The sequence below is a fragment of the Mastacembelus armatus genome, chromosome 15 (genome assembly GCF_900324485.2).
Source record: "Mastacembelus armatus chromosome 15, fMasArm1.2, whole genome shotgun sequence".
Classification (NCBI taxonomy): Eukaryota; Metazoa; Chordata; class Actinopteri; order Synbranchiformes; family Mastacembelidae; genus Mastacembelus; species Mastacembelus armatus.
The window spans coordinates 2,940,003-2,952,716 of record NC_046647.1 but is presented as its reverse complement, the minus strand read 5'-3'; the positions used below and the strand labels follow the sequence as shown (position 1 = coordinate 2,952,716).

Genomic DNA, 12,714 nt, shown 5'->3' with positions numbered 1-12,714 from the left:
TCTCTGGTCAGTTGCTCTTGTGTTGAGCGTGTGGGGGCTTGTTATTGGGGCTTGATACCGAATCTCAGGTGGGGATGGTATTTGTTTCCCCCCTGACCTTGCACCCTTGCTGTAGCATTTGTGTTGTATCTCTTCAATTTCTAGTTTGCTGTTTGCGGATGTTGGAACACTGAGCTACCAGTTGTTTCCGCACTAGTCTAGATGGTGGGTTTCGAATTTTCCATAGGTCCTACATCCTCTTCATGTAACCCCTATCGCTGGGGTTACTCATGTAGTAGCATTCCAACAGTTCTCTATTCTCATCACTCATCCATGAATGTCATGTTCCAGTAGCTCATTTCTCATCAGGTTGCCCAGGTTCCCTAGTGTGTGTGTCTATAGAAATTTCCTTTTCACCCCTACAGCACAGCCTGCACGTGGGGTCCTGCCTGGTGTGGTAGACCCCAGCCACTATCCATCTTGTGCACAGGGCCTGTTCCTGTGGTGCTATGATTAGTGCCTCCATGTTGTCTTTCAGTCCAGCCTTTTCCAGCCACTGGCAAGACTTTTCAATATCAGCCATCTCTCGGTGGTACATGCCATGCTACTAGTTGTGTCTGCTCTAGTCTAGATGGTGGGTTTTGAAGTTTCCATAGGTCCCACATCCTCTGTATAAAACCCCTCTCCCTGTTGTTAATCATGTAGTAACATTCCAGCAGTTCTCTATTCTCAGCCCTCGTCCATAAGTGTTGTGTTCCAGTAGCCCACTTCTCATCAGGTTGCCCTGGTTCCCCAGCACCTGATGTGGACCTTGTTGACCCAGGTGATGTCCAATATGGTATGACTCCTGTGTTTCTATCTCTCATTTGTAATGAGATTGGCCAGTTTTGTTAAGGACCTGGCCTAAGGGCGCACACTGGTAAGGGCAGTACCATACTTGGTGTGTGTCTACATACACTGGACAGCCGTATACAGTTGTGTGAAAAAGTGTTGGCCACCATCCTGATTTCTTATTTTTTTGCATGTTTGTCACACTTTAATGTTTCAGATCATCAAACAAATTTAAATATTAGTCAGAGATAACACAAGTAAACACATCATGCAGTTTTAAAATGAAGCTCTTCATTATTAAGAGAAAACAAAATCCAAAACTACATGGCCAAAATGACCAAAAAGCTAATTTTGAATAAAAGGACTCCTCTATAAACGGAACATACTATGAGGTTAATCTAAAGATTATACTTTTCACAGCATATGTTTCATGTACTATATATTTTTCATCTGTATTGTTCTTATTTTAATTTTCATTAGCCACTTTTATTTATTTGTTCCACTTGAAAAAGAAGAACATGAATGTGCAGTCAACATTTAAGATCATGTAAGCTATGGCCATGGCAGTTCGACTGTTATGTACTATCAGGTCTGGTACCAAAAGGCATAAACTTCACTTACCTGCTAGTGTGTAATCCATATCAAAACCAAAACACTTTATCTTCTCCATGGCCAAACTTCGGTTGACAAACACTCTGAAAGGGGAGAACAGTGTATGGTCAAATTATTCACTATTTAGACATTCCACACTTATTCATAGTTATTGATATCAGTCTGGTAAAAAAGTCCTCTGAAAGTGTTCATAGTTTTCAAGGGTAAAATGGACTGAAGCTAGAGCTACAAGAGAAAAAAACGTAGCAGAATTTTATCAATCGCGCTGGGCAACACTTCCTCTAGGTTGGCTTTTGATGCAAGGTACTGGCTGTGCTTGAGAGAACTACCATGAGCTTAGACTAAACAGTAGCACTTATAAAAACCAAGTTTCCAAAGTGCTGTACAGCCAGTTAAAAACATGGAGCCAACTGAAAAACAAGCACAGTTTTGCAAGAACAAAAACAACGGAGAAAAACATAAACAATCCATAACAAATCAGAAAAAATAAAATACAATAACCTCAAAAAGATGACATCACGTAAAGGCCTGTCTACAAAAATGGGTTTAAGTAGAGACTACTGATAGTAGAGATTACTAATTTTGCGAGCCTTATCTCCTCGGTTAGGTGATTTTTTTTGATTTTTTGGCCTTCTGGCACTCCCTTTTCTGGCTTCATTTCTCCACTGTGCCTTTTGCCTGTTCCTGATCACTCTATCCTTGACTGGAGCAATCACTTTCATAACATTTAGAACACTTGACATATTTGAATTCAACAACTCTTCAACGTGAGAAAATTTGGTATTTTCAAACCTAATCATCTCTATAACAAGTGTCCTGGTGTTATTAATGTGTCTTTTCTGAACTGTAGGTCCAGCTGCGTCTTTGGGAATTATGGGCAGAGCAAAAAAGACACAAAAATGATCAGATAATGCAACATCAATCACAGTGACATTTGCAATGCTAATACCCTTAGTGAAATATGATAATAGATACTATGATAACTAGGTCCAGAGTATGGGTCTGGTATAGGTCGTCTCATTTACATGTTGACTAAGGCTGTAGGTTTCAAGGACAGCAGAAAGTTCTTTGGCATTTCTGTCACAGGCATTATCCATGTGAACATTAAAATTAGGGATGCACCGAATATTCGGCCACCGAAAATTTTTATCACTTTTATCACCGAAACATTACGGCCGAAATGTTGTGATGACGCAAACAGAAACTGCGACCTGCACGTGCTTGTCTGAAGCAACATGTCTGCGGTGTGGACGTAGTTCAGGGTATCTGAGAAAGACCCACGGACAGCGATTTGCAATGCCGAAATTTCAAGAGGGGGTGCATCTGCAAAGACTTTCTCCACATCGGGTTTAATTTATCACCTGAAATCCAAACATTCCGATCGCTATGCTGAATATGAGAGGAACGCAGCACAGAAAAGGAAAACGCCTCCGAGCACGCCCACTCCGTCTGTGGCGGACGTTTTTGAAAAGGCAAGGAAGTTTCCCAGTTATGGTGTCAAGGCAAAGGGCATTACACAAAAGATTATGGAATTCATTGCCTTAGATGATCAGCCATTCTCTGTCATAGAAGATGTGGGATTTCGTAGGCTGATCGAGTACATTGAGCCCCATTATGTCATGCCGAGCAGACGACATTTCTCAGAGTTAGTACACAGCCATAGCCATAAATGTAATGGTACTAATAATTGGCATAATTTCTTTCAGTGTTTTGGTTTTCGGCTTTGGTTTCCTCTTTTTCGGTTTTCGGTTTCGGCCAAGAATTTTCATTTCGGTGCATCCCTAATTAAAATCACCTGTAATAACCAAACAGTCAAACTGTGTAAAGACAACTGAAAGCATCTCAGTGAAATCATCAATAAAATTTTGACAACATTAGGGGCATTTGTAAATGATTATGTAGAGTACAGAGGGAGATAATTTTAGCTCCATTTTAAGAGATACATACTCAAATGATGAAACTCCCCAAATGACAGCCTGAGAAGGCATATTATCCCTAAAAAAGGCACAGACACCACCACCCTTTTGTTTTCTCATGTTTCTGACAGAAATGTGAAAAGAATCCAGCAGAACCATGCCAATACCAGAAGAACCATGGTGCGCCAGCCCAGTCTCCGACCCAGCTCCAGCTCCAGAACCAATGCAGATCGGCCAAACGCACCTGACTCCTGAAGAGCGCAACAGACCTTTCCAGAAGAACTTATGTTTGTATTCTGGCAATCACTTGGAAAGCATATCATTCAAACTGATACATTCACTACAACTCCCATTAGTTTTGGGATCCACATGGTAAATGTGCTCACAACCACCATGTTTGACTGGAATACTGGGAGGGTTCTGGGTTGGGGTCTAAATTGTTTGATGACCTGTCTGCATTTTATTCGCCCTACACTCACAGATAAGCTTGGAGAACCCCAAGAAGAATTCCCGGATCTCTCCAATGTACCTGAAGACTACATGGATTTGAAAATGGTCTTGATGCTGGGTTACGACTTTGTATAAATTATAACATTATAGATTATTATTTTCTGGCCGTGAAGAGGAATGCAGGAGACTCAGGAAAAGGAACCGGCCAGTAAATTGCAGATGCTAAATTACTCGAAATATAAACTTTCACTTGAAAAGATAAGACACTTGGCTAAGGTAGTGGCTAGTAATGTGCTATGGTCCAAGGTGGAAGTCATGTCTCTGAGATATTGTCAGGTGCCGTCTTATAAGGAGCATCCTTTGATAGTAAATTAGTAGCAGGTGAGTCTCATTCTCTGCTTTCGCAGTTGGCACTTGCGTGCACACACACACACACACACACACACACAACAGGAGAGGGTGGACAAAGGGGTGGAGAGAAAGAATACTAGTCAGGATGACGTTGGTGAAATTCCTTGATGAGGTCAGGTCCAAGATGAAGGACTTAAGGATCCAAGAACACTCGTCCAGGCCAGAGCCTTCCCGGTCTACCGAGTATTAAAAGCCCCAACCCTGTCTACGTATGTTGAGCAGGCGCTGGACGGTTTGAATGTCACTAACATTGTGCTATCTCCCTTTCTCTCTGTACCTTCTGCAGGTGTCCCTGGTCCTGGAGCTGTATATTGCAGATGTGCAGTTACTGGTCCCACCAACCTGCAGTGTCTATTTGTTGTTTCTTGTTGCTGTTCTTTTCTCTCTCCTCTATCCACTCACCCCAACCAGTCGAGGCAGATGGCCGCCCAAACTGAGCCTGGTTCTGCTGAAGGTTTTTTCTTCCATTAAAGGGAGTTTTTCCTCTTCACTGCCACCAAGTGCTGCTCATAAGGGATTTGTTGGGTTTTTTTGTTTTTGTAAAGTGCCTTGAAATGATTTGTACTGTGATTTGGTGCTATACAAATAAATTGAATTGAATTAAACATGTCTAGAGAATTACCCTCCGTTCCAGAATCAATAAGAGCAGAGAGAGATATGGTTTGATGGTTGACTATTAGATTAGCATCAAAGGTTAGACGCCATGGGATATTAGATGGGACTTGGCTCCTCAGTACCCCCATTCTTAATGGGGAGCTGCCTCTTTTGGGCAAACTGGGCAAAAGACTCTAAGATGTCCCTTGTTACATGGTACAAACACTCTCGGGCCCTCATTCTGCACGCTCGTTCCTTGGAAGTTAAACACGCTTGACCAAGCTGCATTGGTTCTTTCTCGCTTTCTTTTTCAGGTTCGGGCCCGGGTTCAGATGTGTTACAGTTTCTTCTACCTCATAAAGAATCTTTGGCTGAGTGCAGACAATGGTATTTTGTCAAAGCCTGTTTCCCTTGCTGGATTTTGGAGAGTATCAAGTTTCATTTTGGCCTGTTTTTAGTTTGATATTGTACTAACAACCAGGGGCGTAGCATGAAATTCTGGGCCCTGTGTATAAACCCATTACAGGTAATGCGGTCCCGCCTTGTACACTGTCCACTGTTCACATGTAAATAATCTCAGGTGAACCAGGTAAATATGTGCACACCCCCGAGAAATGACATAAAACGTCAAACTTCATCATAGAATTTACTCATTTGGATGATGGTGCGTCACGGACGTGAAGAAGCACTTCTTGTATTCCACACAGAGACAAATAGTTTAGCTTGTCCTCAGAGTAAAAACACTGATTTTAACTCAAATGAGGATCGTTTGGCTCCTCATTGTTTTGTATTGTGCTGCACTAATCCGTCCCATCTACATTGACTGAAAGGCTCATTATGCACGTCTTTGTCTGGCTGTTCAGTGCGTCTTTTGTCTTCTCAGGTAAATCACATGTCTATTCATCCTCAGACACACCCTCTTGCATATGGCCTTTCTGGACAAAAAGTGTCTTAGAAGATTTAAATCAGTGTATTGTTTACTGTGAATGTGTGAACAAGATGACATTCACAGCACTCTGAAGTAAACACTTTAGCCTACAACAGGCAGGTCTCCAAAGTCTTGTGAACCAATGTTCTGTTTGTGTTTTATGGTCTTATTTCAGTGAGTAAAAAATTTTAGTTTTTCACTAACCATGCATAAACACTTTTCCTCAAAACACAATCATGTATAAACTTGCTGCTCACATATTATTGTAGCCAATTTTGTGCTGATTACAGTGTTATTAGACTTTAGACATTAATATGTTTAAAAGACACTGAAAAAAGCACAAATGTCAGGACATGTCAAAATTTGTCCAGGCCCCCAAAACCCCTCAGACCCCAGAGGGTTAACTACAATTTGCCAGCATAATAAAAGTCTAATGGCCACACTTCACTCATCTTTATTTTTATTTGCAGAAAAAGATCATTAGCTATTGTTGGACATGTGTTTGAACAAATGTGCTGTGAAAAAAATGGAAAAAATTATGTTTGAATTTATTCTCCAGTAAATGCCCACTGGTGGGTCTTTATGTTTGCAAAATCATTGATGAGGTGTTTAAATGAACCCGAGTGTCCCCAAATTTGGGGATACCACTACCAAGCACAGCATGAAACAATGCACTAATCCCAAAAGAATATAGCTATGTTATACATCAAATTAAACAGCAAAATCTGGGCTACAAGAATATATAAACCTTTTTTACATGCCCAAAACACAATTTAATTGAATGACTTAAATATCAACTTTCACACAGCACCGCTATAATGCTACAACACTATATGCAAATCACACAATGCCCACACCAAATGAAGGCTGAGACTGTGCAGACTCTGAAGATGTGTGTAAAAACACAGTACAACAAAGCATCAGAGAGATAAAAGCCAAAACAAAACAGCAAAAATCACTTTGCTAATGATAGCTATAACATTTTTCTTTTCTATGCAGTTTTGCTATTTAACCTGTATTTTACTGCTAAATCCACACTAACAGTGTTAGACCTGTGTTATGCGACATTCAAATCACTCCGGGCGTTTCTGAAGGGCTTTTCGAGCAGAGATCTAAAATCGGCCTTGAGCTCAAAGGGGTACAGTCCAAGATTTTTTCTGAAAATCTTTTTTCTAATTAAAGCATTGAATTAAGTAATTAAGTAATAATTATAAGACAGCCCTTTCTCAAGATCAAATAGTTTTCAGAAGGTATTAAATCTGACTCGAATGCACCTACAATAGGGTATATAATAATTAGACTGTCTTATTCATCATTCATTAAGTCCTTAAATATTGCCTCCTCTGTTTCACTTGACCAATTTTAACCCCCTGTAAAATGATGGTAGATCATTTGGAATTAACATTACAGTTTTTAAGTTCTGTTACATTCAGTTATGCAGATAGCGCAATGACATTTTCGCAATCCTTAGATTACAAGGATATGATTGATGGATACGGATATGATTCATATTAATGATGACTTTGATATGAAATATGTCATAATCAATCAATGGGAAAGGGCTAAAATATCAATACAAAGCTGAACTGTTTTTACCGCGAGGCCCGCGACATCTCTGTCAAATGATTGCTGATGAATTTATGATAGTAATTAATCTGTTGTGCTCACCTCTCTTCTCAAAGAAATGAGTAAGCACCTGCTTCCCCTCACTTAATTTTCTCTCTCTCGATGTCAGCATGTCTCTTTTTCGATGTCCCAATTTCCCTTTCTTGGGGAAAGACATGTCTTTTCCTGCAAACGTCTGCTCCTCTGGCTGTCAGATCACGCTACACGTAACTCTATTGAATCGACTGACCAGGTGTGGACCACACCATTTTGCACCTTTTTAAAAGGGGTGTACGGGCCTCAGAGAACATCCATTATTATTATTGATAAAAAATGATGCCTCTCAACCACTTCATTCAGCCAAGGTAAATTTCTTTATGCCATTAATTAGAAATTTAAAAATGTAACATAAAGAACTCTTTTCATTCCAGGCTTTTTGGGCATCAGGGCCCACTGCAGGGAGCAGTACCCTGCAGTACAGACAGAATTCATGTTTCACTTATACTGGTGCACCCAAATAATTTCTGACATTTTCATAATACAAATTTCACTTGTAGTTCTAGCTCAAGATGAGCCATCAGTAGAGTGTTTGCTCCCACAAAAAAAGATTAACAGGGTGAAATTAATGTTCATCACTACTTAAAATGTATGTACAGTATATGCCCACTCTCAGTTCTACATTATGTTTTTTTGCCAAAACACACGACAGTTTGCACCAATGTTAAATGACGTTAACAACCAGTTTTCAAAGTGGCTGATAATTTTCTCTTGACTAACTAATTATCAACAAGCCATTTAAGACTCTACACTTGACAGTATGACAGAGGTTTCATATCCTGTCATACATGTATCTTTGCTAAGACTACTGAGAAGGATTCCCACTGCTGTATATTTTACATTCACTGTCTTAATCTATTTTAATTCTCATTATGTAAGCACACTGGTAGACAGATGTTTGCAGAATAGCACTATCTTGCTTCACCTACAGTGCTTATATGCAGAAATACAGATTATACAGTGTAAACATATAATCTATGACTCTGCCAAAACTGCACAATAATATTGAGTAGAGATGCACCGATTGACCGGCCAGTGATCAGAATCGGCAGATTTTTCGCATGACCGGCCCGGATTGGTGACCGGCTGGTCAGTCTCACGTCTTGCAGTTTCCAAGCCAATCCTTTTACTACCAGCGGTGCAGGCAATGACGTCGCAGCCACGCACACACTCACAGCAGTGTGTAAACATGTTGGTATGGAAGTTCTTTTCTGTGAGTAAATATGACACAAAAATTGTTTGTAACATTTGTAAGGCCAAAATACAACGTGAGGGAACAACCATTTTTGTTTGTTATATTTTATTTCTTATACTTTATTTTCTTTTATTATAAAATAAAAAATTTCATTGAGGAAAAGAAGATTTTTGTTAGTATAAGTCTACTATGGTAGTTACAGGAACCCATTTTATACCTTTTTCAAGGCACTTTATTTTGTTGTGAGAAGATCCTGTAATATTTAATAATTTCTTTTATTATAAAATAAAAAAATTCATTGAATATTTCTGTATATGCTTTCATTACAGTTTAAAAAAATGGAATTGGCAGGTCACACTTGCTAAAAAAAAATAAAAAATCGGAATCGGCCAAGAAAATTGCAATCAGTGCATCTCTAATATTGAGTGTCAATTCAGATGTGTGAGAGATGATATCAGCTTGACAGTAAAGGATGGGGATTAAAGAAAAGGTGCAAATGCAAGGGAAGGAGCTCACACCAACAAATCACAATAACCACCAGCTGCTATCTCCACAGGGAGAAACCCAGCTCACAATCAGTGTCAGTATGGATGGAGTTCCACGAAACTTAGATGAAGAATTGGTTCACATCATGGACATCAAAACAAAGGTGTAATTTAGTCATTAGTTGCAGTTTGTTTCAACAATAAAAGGATGGCATACCTCATTGCAGGATGGTTTTGAGCCAGATCCCTTGGAGAGCTTTGTAATAGAGAATACATGTAGTATTACCACTGAACTTATTGCTGCTGGTCTTATCATATATCATGCTACACAGCTCTGGTCTGCTGTCTTTTTTATGGAATAATCTAAATTCTATTGCTACTTGTTATACCCAAAAAGTCACAACACATCACTCAATTACCAGTTATCTATACTAAATTAAAACCAAACAAAAGTAAACTTGGAAACATCTGACATTTCCATTTTATTCTATAGATGTCTTGGGGCCTGCAATAATAATTAAATAATAATGAATTTAATCAAATGATGGAGCTGCACTGTCTCTTAATGGATACTGACCATTAGTCAATTCAGGAAAAAATAACTTTTATAAATGTATGCTTTTATTTTAAAGCAAAGTTAGCATGGGGAAAATACTACTGTTGTTTGCTTCATCAAGGCACTGATGAGTTTATATACAGTTTTTAGTGAAGTGTCAAACTCAAATTCTAAATGGCCAAATAATACTAAACATGATCCGCAAAAGTAAGTCTGAACAAAAACAAAAATTAAATACTGTGGAAATACATTTTCATTACAATCAGAAACTATTTTATTAAAGAATAAGTCAGTAAGATGAGAAATTTGACCAGAGGTGATGTCACCTTGCAGTTGACCATTCACTTTTCAAAACATGGTGTGAACACACTGCTGTTGAAGTGACAAACTGTGAAAACAACAGTTGTGGCTGTTCTGCTTTAAAGGTTTCGGCCTATCACAGACTTGCACTTCTGTTTCCTGATGTAATAGAGTAAATCACTCCGGCTGCAACGAACACAGCTGAGCAGCAGTGATCTCTGTAGAGGCCGAGATCTCTCTGTTTTCACCAACATGCCAGTGAGGATAAAGTGATGTTATTAAAGTACTATAATTCATTTCTAGATTTTGGGACTTAAGTTTTAGAAGATAAGAATCTCCATGCATTTATTATCTACCCTATCTTTAAAGAACAAATGAAATGAAAAACCTTTAGTTGAATTGACCTGTCTTGCACTAGTTTGTAGTGAAACTTAATTTAGGCTGGTACTTTTGTATTTATACAAAACTGCAAACATACAACATTATTAAACATACAGTAAACAGAAGTGAAACTGTAAGTTGAAATAAAATAGTGTGTGGACTCAATGTCAAAGACAGGCTTTAAAAAGCATTTTAACAGAAGCAAAAAGTCTTGTTCTAAGTGACTGCTAGTGTGCCTTCTAAGCCTACTGCATTGGTGGTCACAGGATGTGTCACTATGTTGTGACATCACTGTTGAATGTGCCTACAGGTGCAAAAGGATATCCTTGAAATCCACACCAGCACAATGCTTGTTTGCGATGTGTTTTTCACACCATTTCATTCTATTTCTGGTATAAATATTTTATAGGTTTAAATATGGGTATTAAGACTATTGGCAGAATAATTTGAAGCAGAAGAATTTTCTTTCTGTGTATCAAGAGAGGTATGTGTGATTTAAAGAGGTTTAAGTGAAACTAGAGCATAAAAAATGTTTTTTCGTTGCACTCAATTTAGTTGTGTACTGCACCGCCCAACACCACTTGTATTTTTCACAAAACAAGTAGGTGCTGATTTGCACTTGATTTTGTGAAAACTATAGCAAAACACACTGCTCTGTTTCTTCCTAAAGTCAGTCATTAGCCGTATTTGAAATGGGTTCATGACTAACTTACCCACCTAACGTAGGTATACTTTTACTGTGACTTATTTTCACAATTACAGAAAATCCGTGTTTACATCAGATCATCAACAACCAACAAGAATTACTTGGAGGAGCAAAGCCTTTAATGTGTGAACACAGATTCTTCATATACTCATTAAGTGTATTTAAGCTTCTGTGCTGACCTAAAAACTGGTTAAGTGTGAATGTAAGTCCTTAATGTGTGCCATTTCCAGTGCTGTCCAAGTATCCAGAATTGCAAGAAACTCAAACACGGAAATTGATAAAGCAACTATAACTGTAATGTAACCATACGCTTTGTCTCAGGAACAGAAGGGCTGATACATGTTTAGGACTTCAGCAGTACAGTATTTTCTACTACAGTTGGAAGACTACATACCTATGGTGAGCTTCACGTCGATACTTCTTCATGGCCACACCGTCCATGTTGGCTGGTAAATCAGCATAGTTCTGCAGACGGTCACTCCATGAAGTCGTCATCGTTAACCGGTCTGTTACCAGACACACAGATTGTACGACTCTATTCTTATTTATGTAAAACTACAGAGGTGACACTCCTACACTGACTATAGAATCTGCAAATATGTTTACTAACAAAGTTTAACAGCAATTTGCTAAAAGTGAAAACGTGATTAACAGGGACAGTGATGCAGTCAGCAAGTCATCTCTGAGCTCAAGCTGACGATAGGGGTGTACCAAATTACAAAAATGAAAAAAATTGTTAATGTTCAAAAATTATGACATACATCGATATACAAAAAACATTTATTTGAACAAAAACCTACATTTTAAAACGGGCTATCTAATTATCACAGCTGTCTTTCAATGCCATCAGACAGGACACTCAGATGTGTCTATTTATTGGAATACAGTTTGCACGGGTGCAATCGATCAATCAATCACTGGGTAAAACTTATGTGTGACGTTATATCAACAACGCTAACATAGCTTGATGCTATTGCTATTAGGAGCCTAACTCTAAATTTGTAACGGTTTAACAAAAGCTTTGGTATCTGGGCGTAACATGTCACAGCGGAATATCACACCTATGCCAGATTTCTGAAGAGTTTGGCTTAACTTTAACATTTCAGAAACATGGAGCTAAAGTTAGCTCGGTGTCCTATTAAGGATGTGTGACCTCAAACGTCAGCTCGCTATAATGAGACACTGTTCAACGAACCGATGTTGTACTGAGGAAGCGAACATATCCAGACCCTCAATAAGTTCCCATAACTTTATTCAACGTTTGAGAACCACATCATTAGCAGGTAACTGCGGCTGCTCAGCCCTACGGTCTTCTCTCGGAGCAGCCGTGTGCGTTAAAACAAAGACACAATCAACAAATACGCAAACTCACCGCCTTCAGCGTTCAGCACTAGTTGGTTTAAGCTGTCATGTCCGGAGCTTGCGCAAATGTTTTGTTTTTTTTTTTAACTCGTAGCTTGCAGTCTGACTAAAGGTGGATTACTGCCACCAACTGAGCTGGAGTCTAAAGGAAAATTGATTAAGGACATGTTATTTAGCTTCATTTCTTTTGATTCTTCTACCACCCGAGGAAGACAGTTACTTTATGCTCTGCAATGAAATAAAACGTGCAACACTGTCTCCACTGTTCTTCCAATCTAGAAGCTGATTCTTGGCAGCTGCAACATAATACGTAATTTGCACAATCGGTGTTCCAACATGTATGTAT

The 12,714-nt window shown here is 38.9% G+C and overlaps 1 protein-coding gene across 4 annotated transcripts in view; it reads right to left on the bottom strand.

Annotated features, from left to right (window-relative positions):
* nt5c2a (5'-nucleotidase, cytosolic IIa) overlaps nucleotides 1–12,434 on the bottom strand; it is a 41,021-nt gene extending 28,587 nt beyond the window's left edge. Inside the window, exons 1-4 of one of the 4 annotated variants that reach the window (XM_026309623.1) lie at nucleotides 12,379–12,434; nucleotides 11,401–11,512; nucleotides 9,281–9,319; nucleotides 1,432–1,505 (exon numbers count right to left, since the gene is read on the bottom strand). In XM_026309623.1, coding sequence (XP_026165408.1) covers nucleotides 1,432–1,505; nucleotides 9,281–9,319; nucleotides 11,401–11,501 — 214 coding nt within the window. In that variant the 5' untranslated portion in view covers nucleotides 11,502–11,512; nucleotides 12,379–12,434. Of the gene's footprint in view, nucleotides 1–1,431; nucleotides 1,506–9,280; nucleotides 9,320–11,400; nucleotides 11,513–12,201; nucleotides 12,357–12,378 lie in introns of those variants that run through there. The other 3 variants (XM_026309624.1, XM_026309625.1, XM_026309626.1) reach the window with 3 other exon arrangements.
* Nucleotides 12,435–12,714: the final 280 nt, after the last annotated feature.